The following is a 14,872-nucleotide window of genomic DNA, read 5'->3' on the forward strand; positions in this document are numbered from 1 at the left end:
TTCAAAACAATATGTGTTTCTTTCAGATATCAAAATGACATCTTTGCCTTTAAGAGAATCTCATCATACTCTTATTAAGAATTTTTAGTGCATAGAGCATAGCAATGTAAATATTAATTTTGATTTTACAGGGCAAAAGTTGAAGGAATGGAAATTGTCAGAAAATAGTCTGAAAGTGAGTAGTCTATGAATCACTCACACTTAATTTTTATCTCCTTAATATAATTCCTGAAATTTGTTTGAAAGTGTTAAGGTCTGTTTAGTTAAAACTACCAGGCACAAGTCAGGGAATACATCTCCCAGTGGAATTATGGAATGTGCTGGACAAGAGGGAAGAACTGTTTGTAAGGTTCAGATTCCCCCTGGAGGATTCTAAGGAGGATCTGAGAAGCAGGGATCAGTTCTGGATGGGATGGCTGTTTGATAAACTGGGAACAATTAGGATCTTGGTGCGGTTGTAAAGTGAGGGTAGTTTAGCAATTTGGATATCACCAGTAACAGTCTGGAGAAGGCAATGGCACCCCACTCCAGTACTCTTGCCTGGAAAATCCCATGGATGGAGGAGCCTGGTAGGCTGCAGTCCATGGGGTCACTAAGAGTCGGACACGACTGAGTGACTTCACTTTCAGTTTTCACTTTCATGCATTGGAGAAGGAAATGGCAACCCACTCCAGTGTTCTTGCCTAGGACGGTGGAGCCTGGTGGGCTGCCGTCTATGGGGTCGCACAGAGTCGGACACAACTGAAGCGACTTAGCAGTAGCAGCAACAGTAACAGTAATAGCAAAGTGAGTTTGGGGCATCATTAGTAAGAAAACAAAAGAGTTGGTTGTGGCATTTTACAGTTACCTTGGGAAACAGTGCTTCATATTGTAGGAGGGGAGACTTAGCCTAGGGAGATAGAAACTTTGCATCCAAAAATATCAGGAGATAAAGAATTCCCACTTGGAAGCTGTAGGTGCTGTTAAAGAGAAAAGCCACAGGCCCAAAATGGCTTTACTTGTGCTAAAGCCCTTGATAGAAAACTTATATTTGATAACTAACCTAATCACAACTTCAAAATACTATCACCAGAAATGTAATCCAACCAACCAGTTGGGAATTTCCCGGTCAGTACTGAAGAAGTAATCTGGCACGTGGCCCCTTTCCATTATCCCCTCAACCCCACTCTGCCTCTCAGTGGAAGAAGAGGCAATTAGCTGTGAAAACCTTGCTGTTCCTTCCTTTCTCCCCTCCAAAGAGGTCCTGGCCTATAAATAATCCTTTCTTTTAATAGCTCCCATGCCCCACCCTTTTTCCTCTAAAAATTTCTCAGTTTGTACAACCCCTTGGAGCACCCTTCTGATTTCTAGGTGGGAGGCTGTCTGATTCTTGAGTCATTTAATAAAACCAATTAGATCTTCAAATTTACTTGATTGAATTTTTTCTCAATGTTGTGCAGACTTGGTTTCAATATAAATATTTTTGTGTGCTAATGATGTAATTCAGAGCTGAGGCACTTAGAAGGAGATATAGGGAGGAAATAATGGGAGGGTTACAAAGGTCTAGTCAAAGCTATGGTTTTTCCAGTAGTCATGTATGGATGTGAGAGTTCGACCATAAAGAAAGCTGAGTACTGAAGAACTGATGCTTTTGAACTGTGGTGTTGGAGAAGACTCTTGAGAGTCCCTTGGACAGCAAGGAGATCAAACCAGTCAATCCTAAAGGAAATCAGTCCTGAATATTCATTGGAAAGACTGATGCTGAAGCTGAAGCTCCAATATTTGGTCACCTGATTCAAAGAACTGACTCACTGGAAAAGATCCTGATGCTGGAAAAGATTGAAGGCAGGAGAAGTGTTCAACAGAGATGGTTGGATGGCATCACCGACTCAATGGACATGAGTTTGAGCAAGTTCTGGGAGTTGGTGATGGACAGGGAAACCTGGCGTGCTGCAGTCCATGGGGTTGCAAAGAGTTGGACACGACTGAGTGACTGAACTGAACTAATAAACTAGGGATAAAAGAGGATATGGAAAGGGCAAAAAAGATACGCACTTTTCCTCCTCTTCTTGGTGTCTAGCACAGTGACTAACATTTAATAAATATTTATTGAATGAATGAGCCATTCAATATTTTGGCCCTGAAATGCCAGGGAAGAAGGGACAATGAACTGGTATATATTTGGAAACATATCTATGCCAGTTGTAGTGCTAAGGCTTTGGTGAAAGAGTAATGTAGGCTTAACTCCTCCCTCCCAACTTTCCTGCTAAGTTAAAAAGTATCTGGTGACCTGTTGGGAGTAGAGTTTGGATGGCACAGATCATCCTTGGTCTTTTGAATTGATTCCTTTATCTTGTTTAATATATTTCCATTTACTATTGAAGGACTTCCCTTGTGGCTTAGCTGGTAAAGAGTCCACCTGCAATGTGGGACACCTGGGTTCGATCCCTGGGTTGGGAAGATCCCCTGGAGAAGGGAAAGGCTACCCACTCCAGTATTCTGGCCTGGAGAATTTCATGGACTATCCATGGAGTTGTAAACAGTCAGACAGGACTGAGTGACTTTCACTTCACTTCACCATAGAAAGGAAAAGGTCACTAACTTTTCAAAGCAAAATTTCTCCATGTCTTGGAAATTGGAATTCATTTTGTATGTCTTTATAATTCCTCTGTTGTTTTTCTCTTGTTCACCCTTCTGTCCTTCCCCACCAACTCTGATGAATATATTGTTGAGATGTTAAAGGTTTAAAGTAAGTATATTGGTACTTGCCTGGCAGTCCAGTGGATAAGACTCTGCTCTTACACTGCAAAGGGCACAGGTCCCATCCCTGGTTGGGGAACTAAGATACTGAATGCTGCGCAGCACAACCAAAAACAAAGTCCTTATTAACTGATAGACTTTCAAGTTCAGAATTGTGTACTCTTAGGTCATTGTTTTGTTCCTAGGGTTGCAAAGAGTCAGACACGACTGAGCAACTGAACAACAGATTCTGTATAATGGAGATAGCATCCTGGCCTGAAATACTGATAGTCTTGCAATTAGGAAAAAATCAGTACACTTAAAAAAAATTGAAGTCTAATTGACTTACAATATTGTATTAGTTTCAGAATCACTCCATTCTTAATCACAAACACAACAGAATGACACAAACTTGCCATTTTATCTATCTGTACTTTCATTTCTTCTTAATGTTTAATTGTGCTGTTAATATTCTCTAGATCTAATATGGGTTTTCCTCCCACTGACTATTTATTGACTATATATGTATTTTTTATACCTCTAATTTGAAATTCATCTTCCATAGTCATTTCCCCGATGACTACAATGCCTTTCCTCCCGTGCTGCCTCTTTTTAATTTGATCCGGTGTATCTACTCTCTGGAAAAACAGTTGATTACTTCAAGACTTTAGGAAAATAGTTCTGTCACCATCTCACTTTGACTTTTTGAACTTCACTATCTTCTCATTTAAAAATGTCTTGGACACCAAAGACTTGGGCTTCCCTTGTGGCTCAGCTAGTAAAGAATCCGCCTGCAATGAAATTAAAGTATAATGAAATTGTGCTTTAAAAAGTTGGTGACCTTTTCCTTTCTATGGTGAAGTGAAGTGATAGTGGCTCAGTCCTGTCCAACTCTTTGCAACCCCATGGATAGTCCATGGAATTCTCCAGGCCAGAATACTAGAGTGGGTAGCTTTTCCCTTCTCCAGGGGATCTTCCCAACCCAGGGATGGAACCCTGGGGTCCTGCGTTGTAGGTGGACCCTTTACCAGTTGAGCCATAAGGGAGGTCCTTTCTACGTAAAGTGAAAGTGAAAGTCGCTCAGTCCTATTCGACTCTTTGCGACCCCATGGACTGCCATGGAATTCTCCAGGCCAGGGTACTGGAGTGGGTAGCCTTTCCGTTCTCCAGGGGATCTTCCCAACCCAGGGACAGAACCCAGGTCTCTCGCATTGCAGGCAGATTCTTTACCAGCTGAGCCACAAGGGAAGCCCTTCTATGGTAAATGGAAATATATTAAACAAGATAAAGGAATCAATTCAAAATGAGGGAGACCTTGGTTCGATCCCTGGGTTGGGAATATCTCCTGGAGAAGGGAAAGGCTACCCACTCCAGTATCCTGGCCTGGAGAATTCCATGGACTGTATTGTCCATCGGGTCGCAGAGTCGGACACGACTGAGCGACTTTCATTTTCACGTCGGACACCAAAGAGTCTCAGGGAAAAAAAAAATCGCAAAAGCCAACTCTGTATTTTGGTATAACATTAATAATAACTTTCTTGGAATTAAAGACCGTACCTACTCTCCTCTATCTCTCTGGGGGGGAGATTAAAAAACAACCATTAATAGACATCCACAACCAAGCTGTGAGAGGCTTTGATTTTTTTTCCTCCCGGGGAACAAACGAAGAACTTGCCGGGAAAAGCTTTCAGGGCGGAGCCCAGGGAGCTTAGGTTCCTACCATTGGTTCTTCCGGAGCCTCCGCCCCGCCCCTGTCCCGCCTCCTGGATGGATGAACCAATAGGGGCGTAAGTTGTGGTTTAAACGCGGAGTCTGGCGCGTCCGGTGGAGAAGAGTCTTGCGAGAGTTTGGCTGTTACTCCGAACGTGGGTGAACCGAGCGGTACCGAGTGGTTGGGCGGGCACGGTCCGGCGGCTTAGGAAGCGGGAGTAGGCTTTGCGTGTGTGTGGCGTTCGGGGCCTGGGAACCGGGGTCCGGGTGTCTGGGACCCGGGGCCTGGGATTTGGGGGCTGGGACTTCCCTGAAACGTCAGACGCGCTCGCCCGGCTTGAGCCACGGTTTTGAACTGCGTGCGCGACCCACGGCAGTTTGGTTCCAATGAGTACCAGGGCCTGTGCCAGTCCCAGACCGCCAACTCTTAAGGAATTTAGGGCCCCTGACGCAGGCGTCAAGAATTAAGAGCTGGGTTAAATGCTTGTTGGCTCAAGATCCGGCTTCTACCTCTGCTTAGCTCCTGTTTTTGCGTAGATGTCCCTAGGGTAGAAAGTTGGGTCAGTGCTACACTTTAGCTTCTTTCATCTTCCCTAACTCCCAAGGTTTAACGAGTGTTTCACACCTCTAGTTGATCCAGAATGGCTACTCTGATCTATGTTGATAAGGAAAATGGAGAACCAGGCATCCATGTGGCTCCTAAGGACGGGCTGAAGCTGGGGTCTGTGCCTTGTAAGTATACAGGCGGCTATCAGGTACACAGGTATTGTGAATCAGTGGTGGGTGTGGCTTGGAGCTGGGGAAGGCCCAAATATACTTTGTGGGCAGTTGGAGTCGTGCGTGCTAAGTCGCTTCAGTCATGTCCGACTTTTTGCGACCCTATGGACTTTGTAGCCCGCCAGGCTCTGCTGTCCATAGAATTCTCCAGGCAAGAGTACTGGAGTGGGTCGCCATACCCTTCACCAGGGGATCTTCCTGACCCAGGGATTGAACCGGAGTCTCTTAAATCTCCTGTATTGCCAGGCGGGTTCTTTACCACGAGCGCCACCTGGGAAGCCCAGTGGGAGTCGAGTTTACCCAATACTCTCACTGCCGAGTACTTATGGGTCTCTTCATGTTCAGTATCTTTTTTTAAAATTTAAATTATTTATTTATTTTTGGCTGTGCTGGGGCTTTATTGCTACCTGGCCTTTTCTCTAGGTGCGATGAGTAGGGGATACTTTTTATTTGTGATGCCCAGGCTTCTCATTGCAGTAGCTTGTATTGTTGCAGAGCATGGGTTCTAGGGGATGCTGACTTCAGCAGTTGAGACACTTGGGCTCAATAGTTGTGGCACATGGAATTAGTTGCTCTGTGGCATGTGGGGGTTCCTGGATCAGGGATCAAACCCCTGTCTCCTGCATCGGCAGGTGGATTCTTTACTACTGAGAAACCAGAGAAGCCCTCATGTTCAGTATCTTAAAGAGATTATTTAAGAGAGTAGTGAACTGAAATGGTGTTAGGCATAGGACCATGCCACTGTCAAAAATGGGGGTTAAGTTTGGCTGTGAGAATTAGGCCAAGTTTATAGGCACAGTCAGCTTTCAAGTTGCACAGGTGTTTACTGCTGGAATGATCTTATGGTAAGACTTTTTCTTTAGCAGTCAAAGCTTTGGATGGGAGATCTCAGGTTTCAACACCACGTGTTGGCAAAATGTTTGATGCTCCACCAGCTTTACCAAAAACTGCGAGAAAGGCTTTGGGAACTGTCAACAGAGCTACAGAAAAATCAGTTAAGACGGATGGACCGCTCAAACAGAAACAGAAAACTTTCTCTACCAAAAAGGTAAAAGTTGGCTATAATTAAAGACTAAAGCACTTTGACTCTTAAAATGACTACTGGCATCTTACCTGACACTCTCCTCTGTGAATGGAAGGAAATAGAGACTAGCAAAGTAGATTAACAGAAGAGAATCATCATACAGTCTTTATTGACTTCTCTGTACCTTGAGATCACATGTATCAGGAGCAGCTGGTTAATATTTTTGCCTCACCTGTCTTTAGCAAGTGTCTTAAAACAGACCAGTGAGTACTGTGAAAAGTGAAAGTGAAGTTGCTCAGTTGTGTCCGACTCTTTGTGACCCTGTGGGCTGTAGCCTACCAGGCTTCTCTGTTCATGGGATTCTCCAGGCAAGAATACTGGAGTGGTTACCATTTCCTTCTCCAGGGGATCTTCCTGATCCAGGGATCGAACCCAGGTCTCCCACATTGGAGGCAGACACTTTAACCTCTGAGCCACCAGGGAAGCTTTTGAGTACTGTGAGAGAGGGTACTTTGCAAGAAGTCATGATGCTAGTGTAACAGCTCAGGTGCTGCCATTCTCTTCCCCTCCTTTCAGAGCAAGCACTAGCTTTGTAGGTTATAACTTGGTAGCATGTTGACCTTTGTACATGTGTTTACAAACTGTAGGGCAGTGCATCCTAGACCGAGAGGACTTGGCTGTGAAAGATGACTTCAGCATGTGAATTAGCACTGCATTTCAGTAATTGTTTCAATGTGTATTAGGAAAAAAACAACTAGTATACTTGATGTCAAACTGTTAGGTGTGGTTTTAGGATAAAGATGTCTTTTTTAAAAAAAACTGAGTTGAGTAAGAGAAATGCTAAGTGTAAGTATTGCAAGGATATAGCAAAAATGATGAGAATGTGACAGAACTGAAATGTGGGAAGCCTTGTCCTAGTAATTTCCTCTAGGCATGCACATGTGATGTGAGAATAAATCAAGACGCTACAAGCTTCCATTTTGGCCCACCACCATCATGGACTGCCTACCAGTTCCAGACTAGAGAATTATCCACGGTGGGCATCTTAAAGTCCTTGACTGTCTTTGACTGCCTCTTACTCAGTGTTGTGTATTTGAGGAAAACAAATTGGTTTTTAATATTAACCCAGTAATTTAGGTAACACTGATGGAAAATCACATTTCCAAAAGCTAAAAATGGCTTCTAGGATTAGTTTCTATTCTGGGTGATTTATGCCCATTTTCTCTTCTATTAGGTTAGGTTGGGCGATTGAGTCAATTAGCTCTGAATTAACTCTACTCTGGGGCTTCCCTGGTGACTCAGTAGTAAAGAATCCACCTGCAATGCAGGAGACTCAGGTTTGATCTCTGGGTGGAGAAGATCCCTTGGACAAGGAAATGGCAACTCGCTCCAGTATTTTTGCATGGGAAATCTCACGTCCAAAGAAGCTTGGTGGGCTACACAGTCCTTGGGATTGCAAGAGAGTCAGACGCGACTTACCGACTAAAAACAGACTCTGCTCTGTATTTTGATAATTTATGCTAACAGGTGCTAATACTTGTATTTCATCCTTACCTTTTGAGCCATGATAATTGATTGCTGAATTGTATTTGTATGTGATTTTGAGAATGAGGGATTATGGTTTCTTAGAAATTGAAAACAAATTTAAAATGTGATGAAGCAATCCCATGTCTTGAAGAATCCCTCTAATCTCATGTACTAATCAGTTGACAAGGCTCCCACTCTTAAATGGATGTTTTCTTGGGTTTTTTTTAGATTACTGAGAAGACTGTTAAAGCAAAAACTTCGGTTCCTGCCTCAGATGACACCTATCCAGAAATAGAAAAATTCTTTCCCTTCAATCCATTAGGTACTCTTTTGATATTGTCCAAATGCTTTAGCTTTGTTTCTCTTAGGATCCAATTCAACTGTAACTTGATATGGCTCTGAATATGATTTGTGATCTAAAACTATAACAAGGCTGTCTGAATCTGGGGTGCTTTGGACAGGTAACTTGTGGATTTATTTTTAAGGCATTATCTTAATTCAGAAGAGGAATCAGAGCAAAGATGGGAAAACATTCTTGTCCTCAAAAGCTAAAACCACCCAAGGGGAGATTACTTGTTCAGTGTTAGCAGACAGCCTTCCTAGCAAGCCCACTTTTAGAAAATGGACTTGATGTCAAGTTGAACAGTGAAAAGCAAGCCTGAAAAATCCACATAGCCAGTGAGAACATGTGCTTTTTGACTTCTTCAACCTCCTACATGTATCTGAAATATTTTCTATAATAGAGTCGGCTTTTTTCAAGCTTTAATGTACTCACATTGAGGAGAGTAGACTGTATGCCAGGCGCTATTGGCTTAGGATGTAGTGGATAACAAGGCAGGCCCCACTCTGAGGAAGCCCAAGATTTGGAGGGTAAGTCAGACACTGAACAAATCCTTTCACTTTGAGTGTGAGCCAAGGAGAAAAACAGGGCTTGTTAGGGGGCACTGAACCTAGCCTGAAAGAGCAGGGAAGTTGTTTTCTCATAAAGTGACTTTCAGTGGAGGCTTGAAGGATGTAAGGAGATAGTTGGGTGGAGAAGGGGTAGGGCTGGGCGCCAGCACCGTAACAGACAAAAGATCTTGAGGCAGAAAGAAGGACTGGAGTGGTTCTGGAAAACTGAAAAGTAGGGTGAAGGATGACACTGGTGAGGGGGTTGGTCAAATCACACAGGGTCTTTGAGATTCCTGAGCTGGTTTTTTTGCCTTTTGATCCAAAGAGCATTTAATTATTCCACTAGTATACATCTAGGCTGTTTCTGGCTTTTATATATGTTACAAAACAATTCTGCAATTATTGTTGAGAGTTTGTGAGTATACCTAGAGAGTAAACTCCAAGAAGAATTACTGGGTCTCAAAGCTGTGTGATTAAGTTTTGATAAAATGTGGTGCATCTCATCATTACCATTCAGGAAAATGAGGTAGGTTTATGCATATTGAGGGCTTCCCAGGTAACTCAAATGGTAAAGAATCTGCCTGTAATGCGGGCGACCTGGGTTCAATCCCTGGGTTGGGAAGATCCCCTGGAGAAAGGCGTGGAAACCAACTCCAATATTCTTGCCTGAAGAATTCCTCCATGAACGGAGGAGCCTGGTAGGCCACAGTCCATGAGGTTGCAAAGAGTTGGACATGACTGAGCGACTTAACACTTTCACACTTTAAGCATATTGGCCAGGAAAGAGGACTACATACAATAGCCGTGTTGGCGGAAAGAGATATTGCTAAACTGCCTTCCAAAATAGCAGCGTAAGTTATTGAAACCACCTTCAGTGGATGAGGATGCCCGCTTTCCCCTTGTTCTCTAACTGCAAATGTTTTAAAATTGTCGGAAAGATAATTGGTATTTTGTTGTTTAAAATTGTGGTATGTGAGTGTGTCTGAGCATATTTGACTATTGGTCATTTATAGTTTTTAAATTTTCTGTTGTATCTCTGTTTTCTCTTGATTTTTGTGACTTTCTTACACTCTGTGTCTGTGTGTGTAAAGAACTCTCTGTATAATTAGCCCTGTGTGTTGCAGACTTATTTCCTCTGGGGTCTTATGTCTGTCTGTTTTCCTTTACAGTTCAGTGGTTTAAATTAAGTGGTCACATAAACTGTTTCTTAAATTTCTTTTAGGACTTTTACACTCTTAAAAATTAGTGAAGACCCCAAAGAACTTTTGCGTGTTGTTTTATATATCCTATATTTTAAATTAAAATTGAAAAGTTTAAAAGTGTTAATTTGTTAAAATACAATAAACCCATTACATTAATGTACATAGCTTAAAACAAAATTTAATGAGAAGAGTGGCGTGGTTTTATGTTTTTGAAAATTTGCTTAATCTGGCTTAACATAAAACAGCTAGATTCACATGGGATTGTGCATTCCATTTGTTGAATCTGCTTCTGGTTGATGTATATGAAGAAAATCTGGCCTTTTGCAGCCATGGTTAGGAAAAGAGAAACATTTGAAGTCTTTTCAGAGAAGTATAGATAGTTTTCTTTGCTATTACACTAAAATTCAACTTGTGGCTGCTTCTGTATGCATAATTGCAATGTAGAATCTGAAACCATTTCAGTAAGCTTTGTATTATTCTCTGACACAAATCCATTGTCTGTTTTGCACTTTGAATGTATCTTTTATCCTGCATTTGTCACCATTGATCATTTAGAAATACTGGTTTGCTGGGAAATGTAGTGCATCCACAAGTTGAAATGTTTCTTTATGCCTGTCAAAAGCACACTCATTAATGCTTACCACTGACCTCATCGGAAAAGTCTTCAGGACTAGGAAGCTGTCAAGCTAATGATTGCAAATAAGTTTTCTGAAATTCTAGGGGTTTTATTCCTCTTGAAACTGTGGATTTTATCACTGGCAACAAATACTTCTCTTGAACTGGTAGACTTTCATTGCTTGAAGAAAATGTGCAACACATATCCACGTCCGAGTTACCAAAGTTTGTTTTTCAGTTCGTTATAGTAAATGGTGTCCAGAAGTAACACCTCTGGTTTAGCTTGCAAATCAAATAATTGCACATATCTTTTTTCTTGGAAAACACCGCGGTACTTCAGTATATGATTTCACAACTTATACAGAATACTAAAAAGACATGTTTTCAAGGGTTGAGAGCTCATAAAATTAATACTTTTTTTACTGCATATGGTAAAGTGACATGTGAAACAGGCACTTTTTAAAAATACCAGTGAATGGTAGTGAGAAATATACTAAATATTTATTGCCACTGCCTTGATTTGTGCTAAGGCACAGAAGTTTTATCCTCTGTTGCTTTTGGATCACTATTGCAGATGTCAACACAGTGGGAAAAGGTATTAGTATTATTATGAAAATAGTTTGAGCTCCTGGGCCCCATGAAAGGGTCTCAGACTGGCAGGGTGCCACTCACCACCCTGAGAACTGCTGCTCTGACAAAGTGCTTTCTGTGGCAGATTTTGAGAGTTTTGACCTGCCTGAGGAGCACCAGATCGCCCACCTCCCCTTGAATGGAGTGCCTCTCATGATCCTTGATGAGGAGAGGGAGCTTGAGCAGCTGTTACACGTGGGCCCCCCTTCGCCTCTGAAGATGCCTCCTCTGCTGTGGGAGTCTAGTAAGTGAACAAGTGCCTTTCTAGAAGGGCTGTAAACAATCTGTGTCACAACACTTCCATTACTGTGAGGATAGGGTTGTGCAGAAGGCTAGTAATTTCTATCCTTCAGACTGAAGAGATAAGGTTTCAGGATAATGAAAACTATTCTCAACTGGTATTGTTTTTTAGTTACAAATGCCCAGTAGAATTAAGTCATTCTGGAATCTGGGCAGTCTTACATACAAGCAAAGTGAATACAAGGTGAAATTTAGTATATAACTTTTTATATTAAGAGTTGATGTAAAATAAACTTACTTGAAATGAGAGTTCCAAGTTAATCCAAAGCTCTTGTAGGATCAAGACCCACACAATAGCAGGAGGTTTTAGGTCTTGGTTCACACTGGTGGTCAAAAGCCATTATCAGCATGTTTTTTATTATATTTGATGGAATAACTTACATTATTTGCTAGATTACACTAGTGATAATTGTTGGCAGTTACTTGGGTCTCTAAGAGAATTTGGGGTACTTCTATGATTTATTTCATAATGAAGGTTAATTCTGGGACCATAGCCATCTTCCAAGAAATAAGTGAAAAGGTGTATGTATATGTATGTAGGTGGGGGCAGGGGTATAATTCATGAGACAAAGGGAAAAAGAGTTCGACTTCATGATTAAAGTGAAACTAACGTGTATGTTGACAGACATGCAGATTTGCAGATACTGAATAAGAAATTCCTGTTTTCTAGATCTGTTGCCATCTCCCTCAAGCATTCTGTCGACTCTGGATGTTGAATTGCCACCTGTTTGCTGTGACTTAGATATTTAAATTTCTTAGCACTTTATAGTTTGGGTATGTATTAATGGTTTGTATTAATAAAGCAATTCTTTGTTTAACAGACTCTTCCTAATATTGTGGTTGGTATTGTTTAGAATTTGCTTAAAATGTAGCAGGCTACAGGCTGCACAGCCCTTAGCCTGCTGTTGCTGTTGGTGTCTGCTGCCTTAACCTTGCACCCTGTCCAGGCAGTGATGACCATGAGACTTATTAGTAGTCCTGCTTAGCCACTGGTTTGTACTGTGGTGGGCCCCTCCCCCAAGGGACCAACTGCCAGTGAGTGACCGTTAGTGGTCTGCTCAGCCATTGATTGGTGCTGCAGTGGGCCCATCCCCCAGACAACCAACAGTCAATGAGTGACTGTTAGTGGCAGAAGTGGTGGTTGTCAGGTAGAGAGTGAGGTAAGAGAAAGATCCTGGCCTTTTCTCTATGGGCCTGCAACTCACCCACCCTCAGGCCAGTGAGTGAGCTGAGGGGCCCAGGGAACCGCCTTGGGGCTGGGTGTCCTGCAGGGCTCCAGAGCCCTCACCAAGGCTGGCCCAGGCCTTGAGGAGGCGATGAACCTCTTCCCATCCCTGTCTTTGTGACCGAATGGCAGCGGCCGTCCGCCTGGGTCAAATTTTTGGGACCTGCCCCTGCCATACGGGCAGCCTGAGGAGACTGAGGGCCAGTTGGGTCCTGGGTGCCTGGCTCCCTCAGCGATGACCAGGGTCTCAGGACCTGGTCCTGAGGGAGCCACACACTAAGCTCTGCCTCCTCTCAGCCAGACCCCAGAGCTCGGAGGGTGAAAGTTGTACCTGGGACCTGGTCCCTTCTTGTCAGAACAGAGAGTAACTTTTATTTAATGTAACATTTACTTGATCATGACCTGACTTTAAGAACAAAGGATCTGACCCAAGAAGTTCACAACAATTGACCATTCCCCTCCCTCACCTTTCCTAGAAAAGGGCTTTGCTGCAGGCTTTTGGCAAGTTCGGGGGTTTTAAGGCATGAGCCAACCATCTCCTTGCATGGCCCTCAGTGAACATTTTTCTGTACCATACTCCAACGTTTTGGTATTGCTTGGCCTCACTGGGCGTGGGGTGAGGTAATACCAAACTTGGGGGTAATACCAAACTTGTATTTTGGTAATAAAAACTGTGAAAACTAGTAGGCAAGTTGAGAGTCTATAATGTGATGAGAAGTTTGTCTAAGTTGAAAAACTTACCCTAAAACCTTCTGATTTAACAGCTTACTTTAAAAGCTGCCACTGTTTTCCCTGAAACATATACCTCTCCATGTATACTTTACTCCGTTTTTGTGGCCGTTAACTGGTGACAGTTATTAGACCTCTTAATTAGAAGAGCCACTTCCAGCTCATTAAGTGTCTATTGCTAGGAATTCTTTATTGCTGTTTTTGTCTAGTTTCTAATGACTTCAATACCCTGTATTCAGTGATCAAAATTTGAAAGACTTAATCTCCTGAGAATTCTGCCTTCTTGAGCTCTTCAACTGGGCTCTTTGAAGACCACAGCAGATAATTTACTGGTAGTGAGATCCACTCTTTACCTATAGGAAACTCTATTTAGTTGCTAACTCGGTGTTGGGAATTATTCTTAAGTCTTTAATAAGCGTTATGTTTCGTGTTCATGATCCTGTTTTTCAGAGGAGGACATTGAAGTTAAGAAGCTTCATGTGCCAAAGGCATGACGTGCTAGAAAATGATAGGACTGGTATTTTGATTCCATAACTGATACCAGAATCAAAATATCAGATTGCTAATGGTTGCCTCTGGATTTTTTTTCTTATTGGGCAGACAGGGTTGATGATGATTTAAAAAAATTAACTGTTGCCACTATTTTAAATTAGAGTTTCACATATATTTGATTTTAGAGATTCTCTGTGAAAGGCAGGCCTGTAAAATAGTGGGCCCTTGTTTCCAGCACTTGGTCGAGTGGTGATAGAGTGCTGGCTGCCTAAAGGTGCAGTGTGGGTTTTCTGTCTTCTAGACCCTATGTAAGATGGCCTAAAGGGAGAATTGAAGTATTCCTCTTACTCATCTCTTCTGTGACCCAGCCTATTTAACTCATGTAACTTGCCTGGCCAGACAGTCAACTGAATTTGATCCTTGCTTAATACTAACCTATACAGGAAATCTTTCTCCTGAAATGTCTGTAGCATCCATAGGCAAGTTAGAATGTGAGCCCTTTCTTTCCCATTATTATTATTAGAGGAATCTACAAGATACTAGGCATGAAATGATAGGAACATAAACACTTACTGGTCCTGACTTTAAAACTTTGACCCTCTAAACATTACTGAAACAGTCTGGATTTCTGAAATCAGTAGAAAGATTTTTAAAATAAGACAACTTGTCACTTGATTTTAAGGAAGAGGATTAGACCTCACATCTTCAGGAATAATCAGGCCAGTTTGAAAAGCTAACCCTAATTCTGAGTGGCTTTCATACCCTACACTACATTTAGAAACTCTGGAAAGTAGTTTGTTGTGGTGGAGGAAACAAAGATCTGAGAGCAAGAGGTCAGTTCTTTACCAGGTCCTTGGTCAGACCTGAGCACAAATGATCTCTTCACTGTTTATCAGAGCTCAAAGTGCTTAATATTTGTTGACTTTTAGAATTCTAAACAGATGCTTCTTTAATATAGATAATTCTCTTTTTGTGGATATTGTTGCTGTTTGTAGCAATTTACTAAGTATCACGTGTTGTTTGGCTTCATTA

General features: G+C 42.1%; 1 protein-coding gene across 6 annotated transcripts; it reads left to right on the forward strand.

Moving 5' to 3' along the window:
• Nucleotides 1–4,478: 4,478 nt before the first annotated feature.
• PTTG1 (PTTG1 regulator of sister chromatid separation, securin) lies at nt 4,479–12,216 on the forward strand. Of its 6 annotated transcripts, none has more exons than XM_069590022.1 (6): nt 4,479–4,583; nt 5,060–5,160; nt 6,069–6,253; nt 7,985–8,078; nt 11,180–11,338; nt 12,065–12,216. In XM_069590022.1, exons 2-6 carry the CDS (start codon nt 5,070–5,072, stop codon nt 12,142–12,144), a joined length of 609 nt encoding a protein of 202 aa, XP_069446123.1. In that variant the 5' UTR covers nt 4,479–4,583; nt 5,060–5,069; the 3' UTR covers nt 12,145–12,216. The 6 variants fall into 6 exon arrangements, with proteins under 6 accessions (XP_069446123.1, XP_069446127.1, XP_069446124.1 ...); XM_069590026.1 differs by having other exon boundaries at nt 4,500–4,583; nt 6,072–6,253; XM_069590023.1 differs by having other exon boundaries at nt 4,558–4,646.
• Nucleotides 12,217–14,872: the final 2,656 nt, after the last annotated feature.

Source organism: Ovis canadensis, chromosome 5 (genome assembly GCF_042477335.2).
Source record: "Ovis canadensis isolate MfBH-ARS-UI-01 breed Bighorn chromosome 5, ARS-UI_OviCan_v2, whole genome shotgun sequence".
Lineage (NCBI taxonomy): Eukaryota > Metazoa > Chordata > Mammalia > Artiodactyla > Bovidae > Ovis > Ovis canadensis.

Coding starts and splice junctions, on each gene's coding strand:
- PTTG1 (XM_069590022.1), top strand. CDS start 5,070: ATGGCTACTCTGATCTATGTTGATAAGGAAAATGGAGAACCAGGCATC. Junction 5,161..6,068: donor GAAGCTGGGGTCTGTGCCTT/GTAAGTATACAG, acceptor CTTTTTCTTTAG/CAGTCAAAGCTTTGGATGGG. Junction 6,254..7,984: donor AAACTTTCTCTACCAAAAAG/GTAAAAGTTGGC, acceptor GGTTTTTTTTAG/ATTACTGAGAAGACTGTTAA.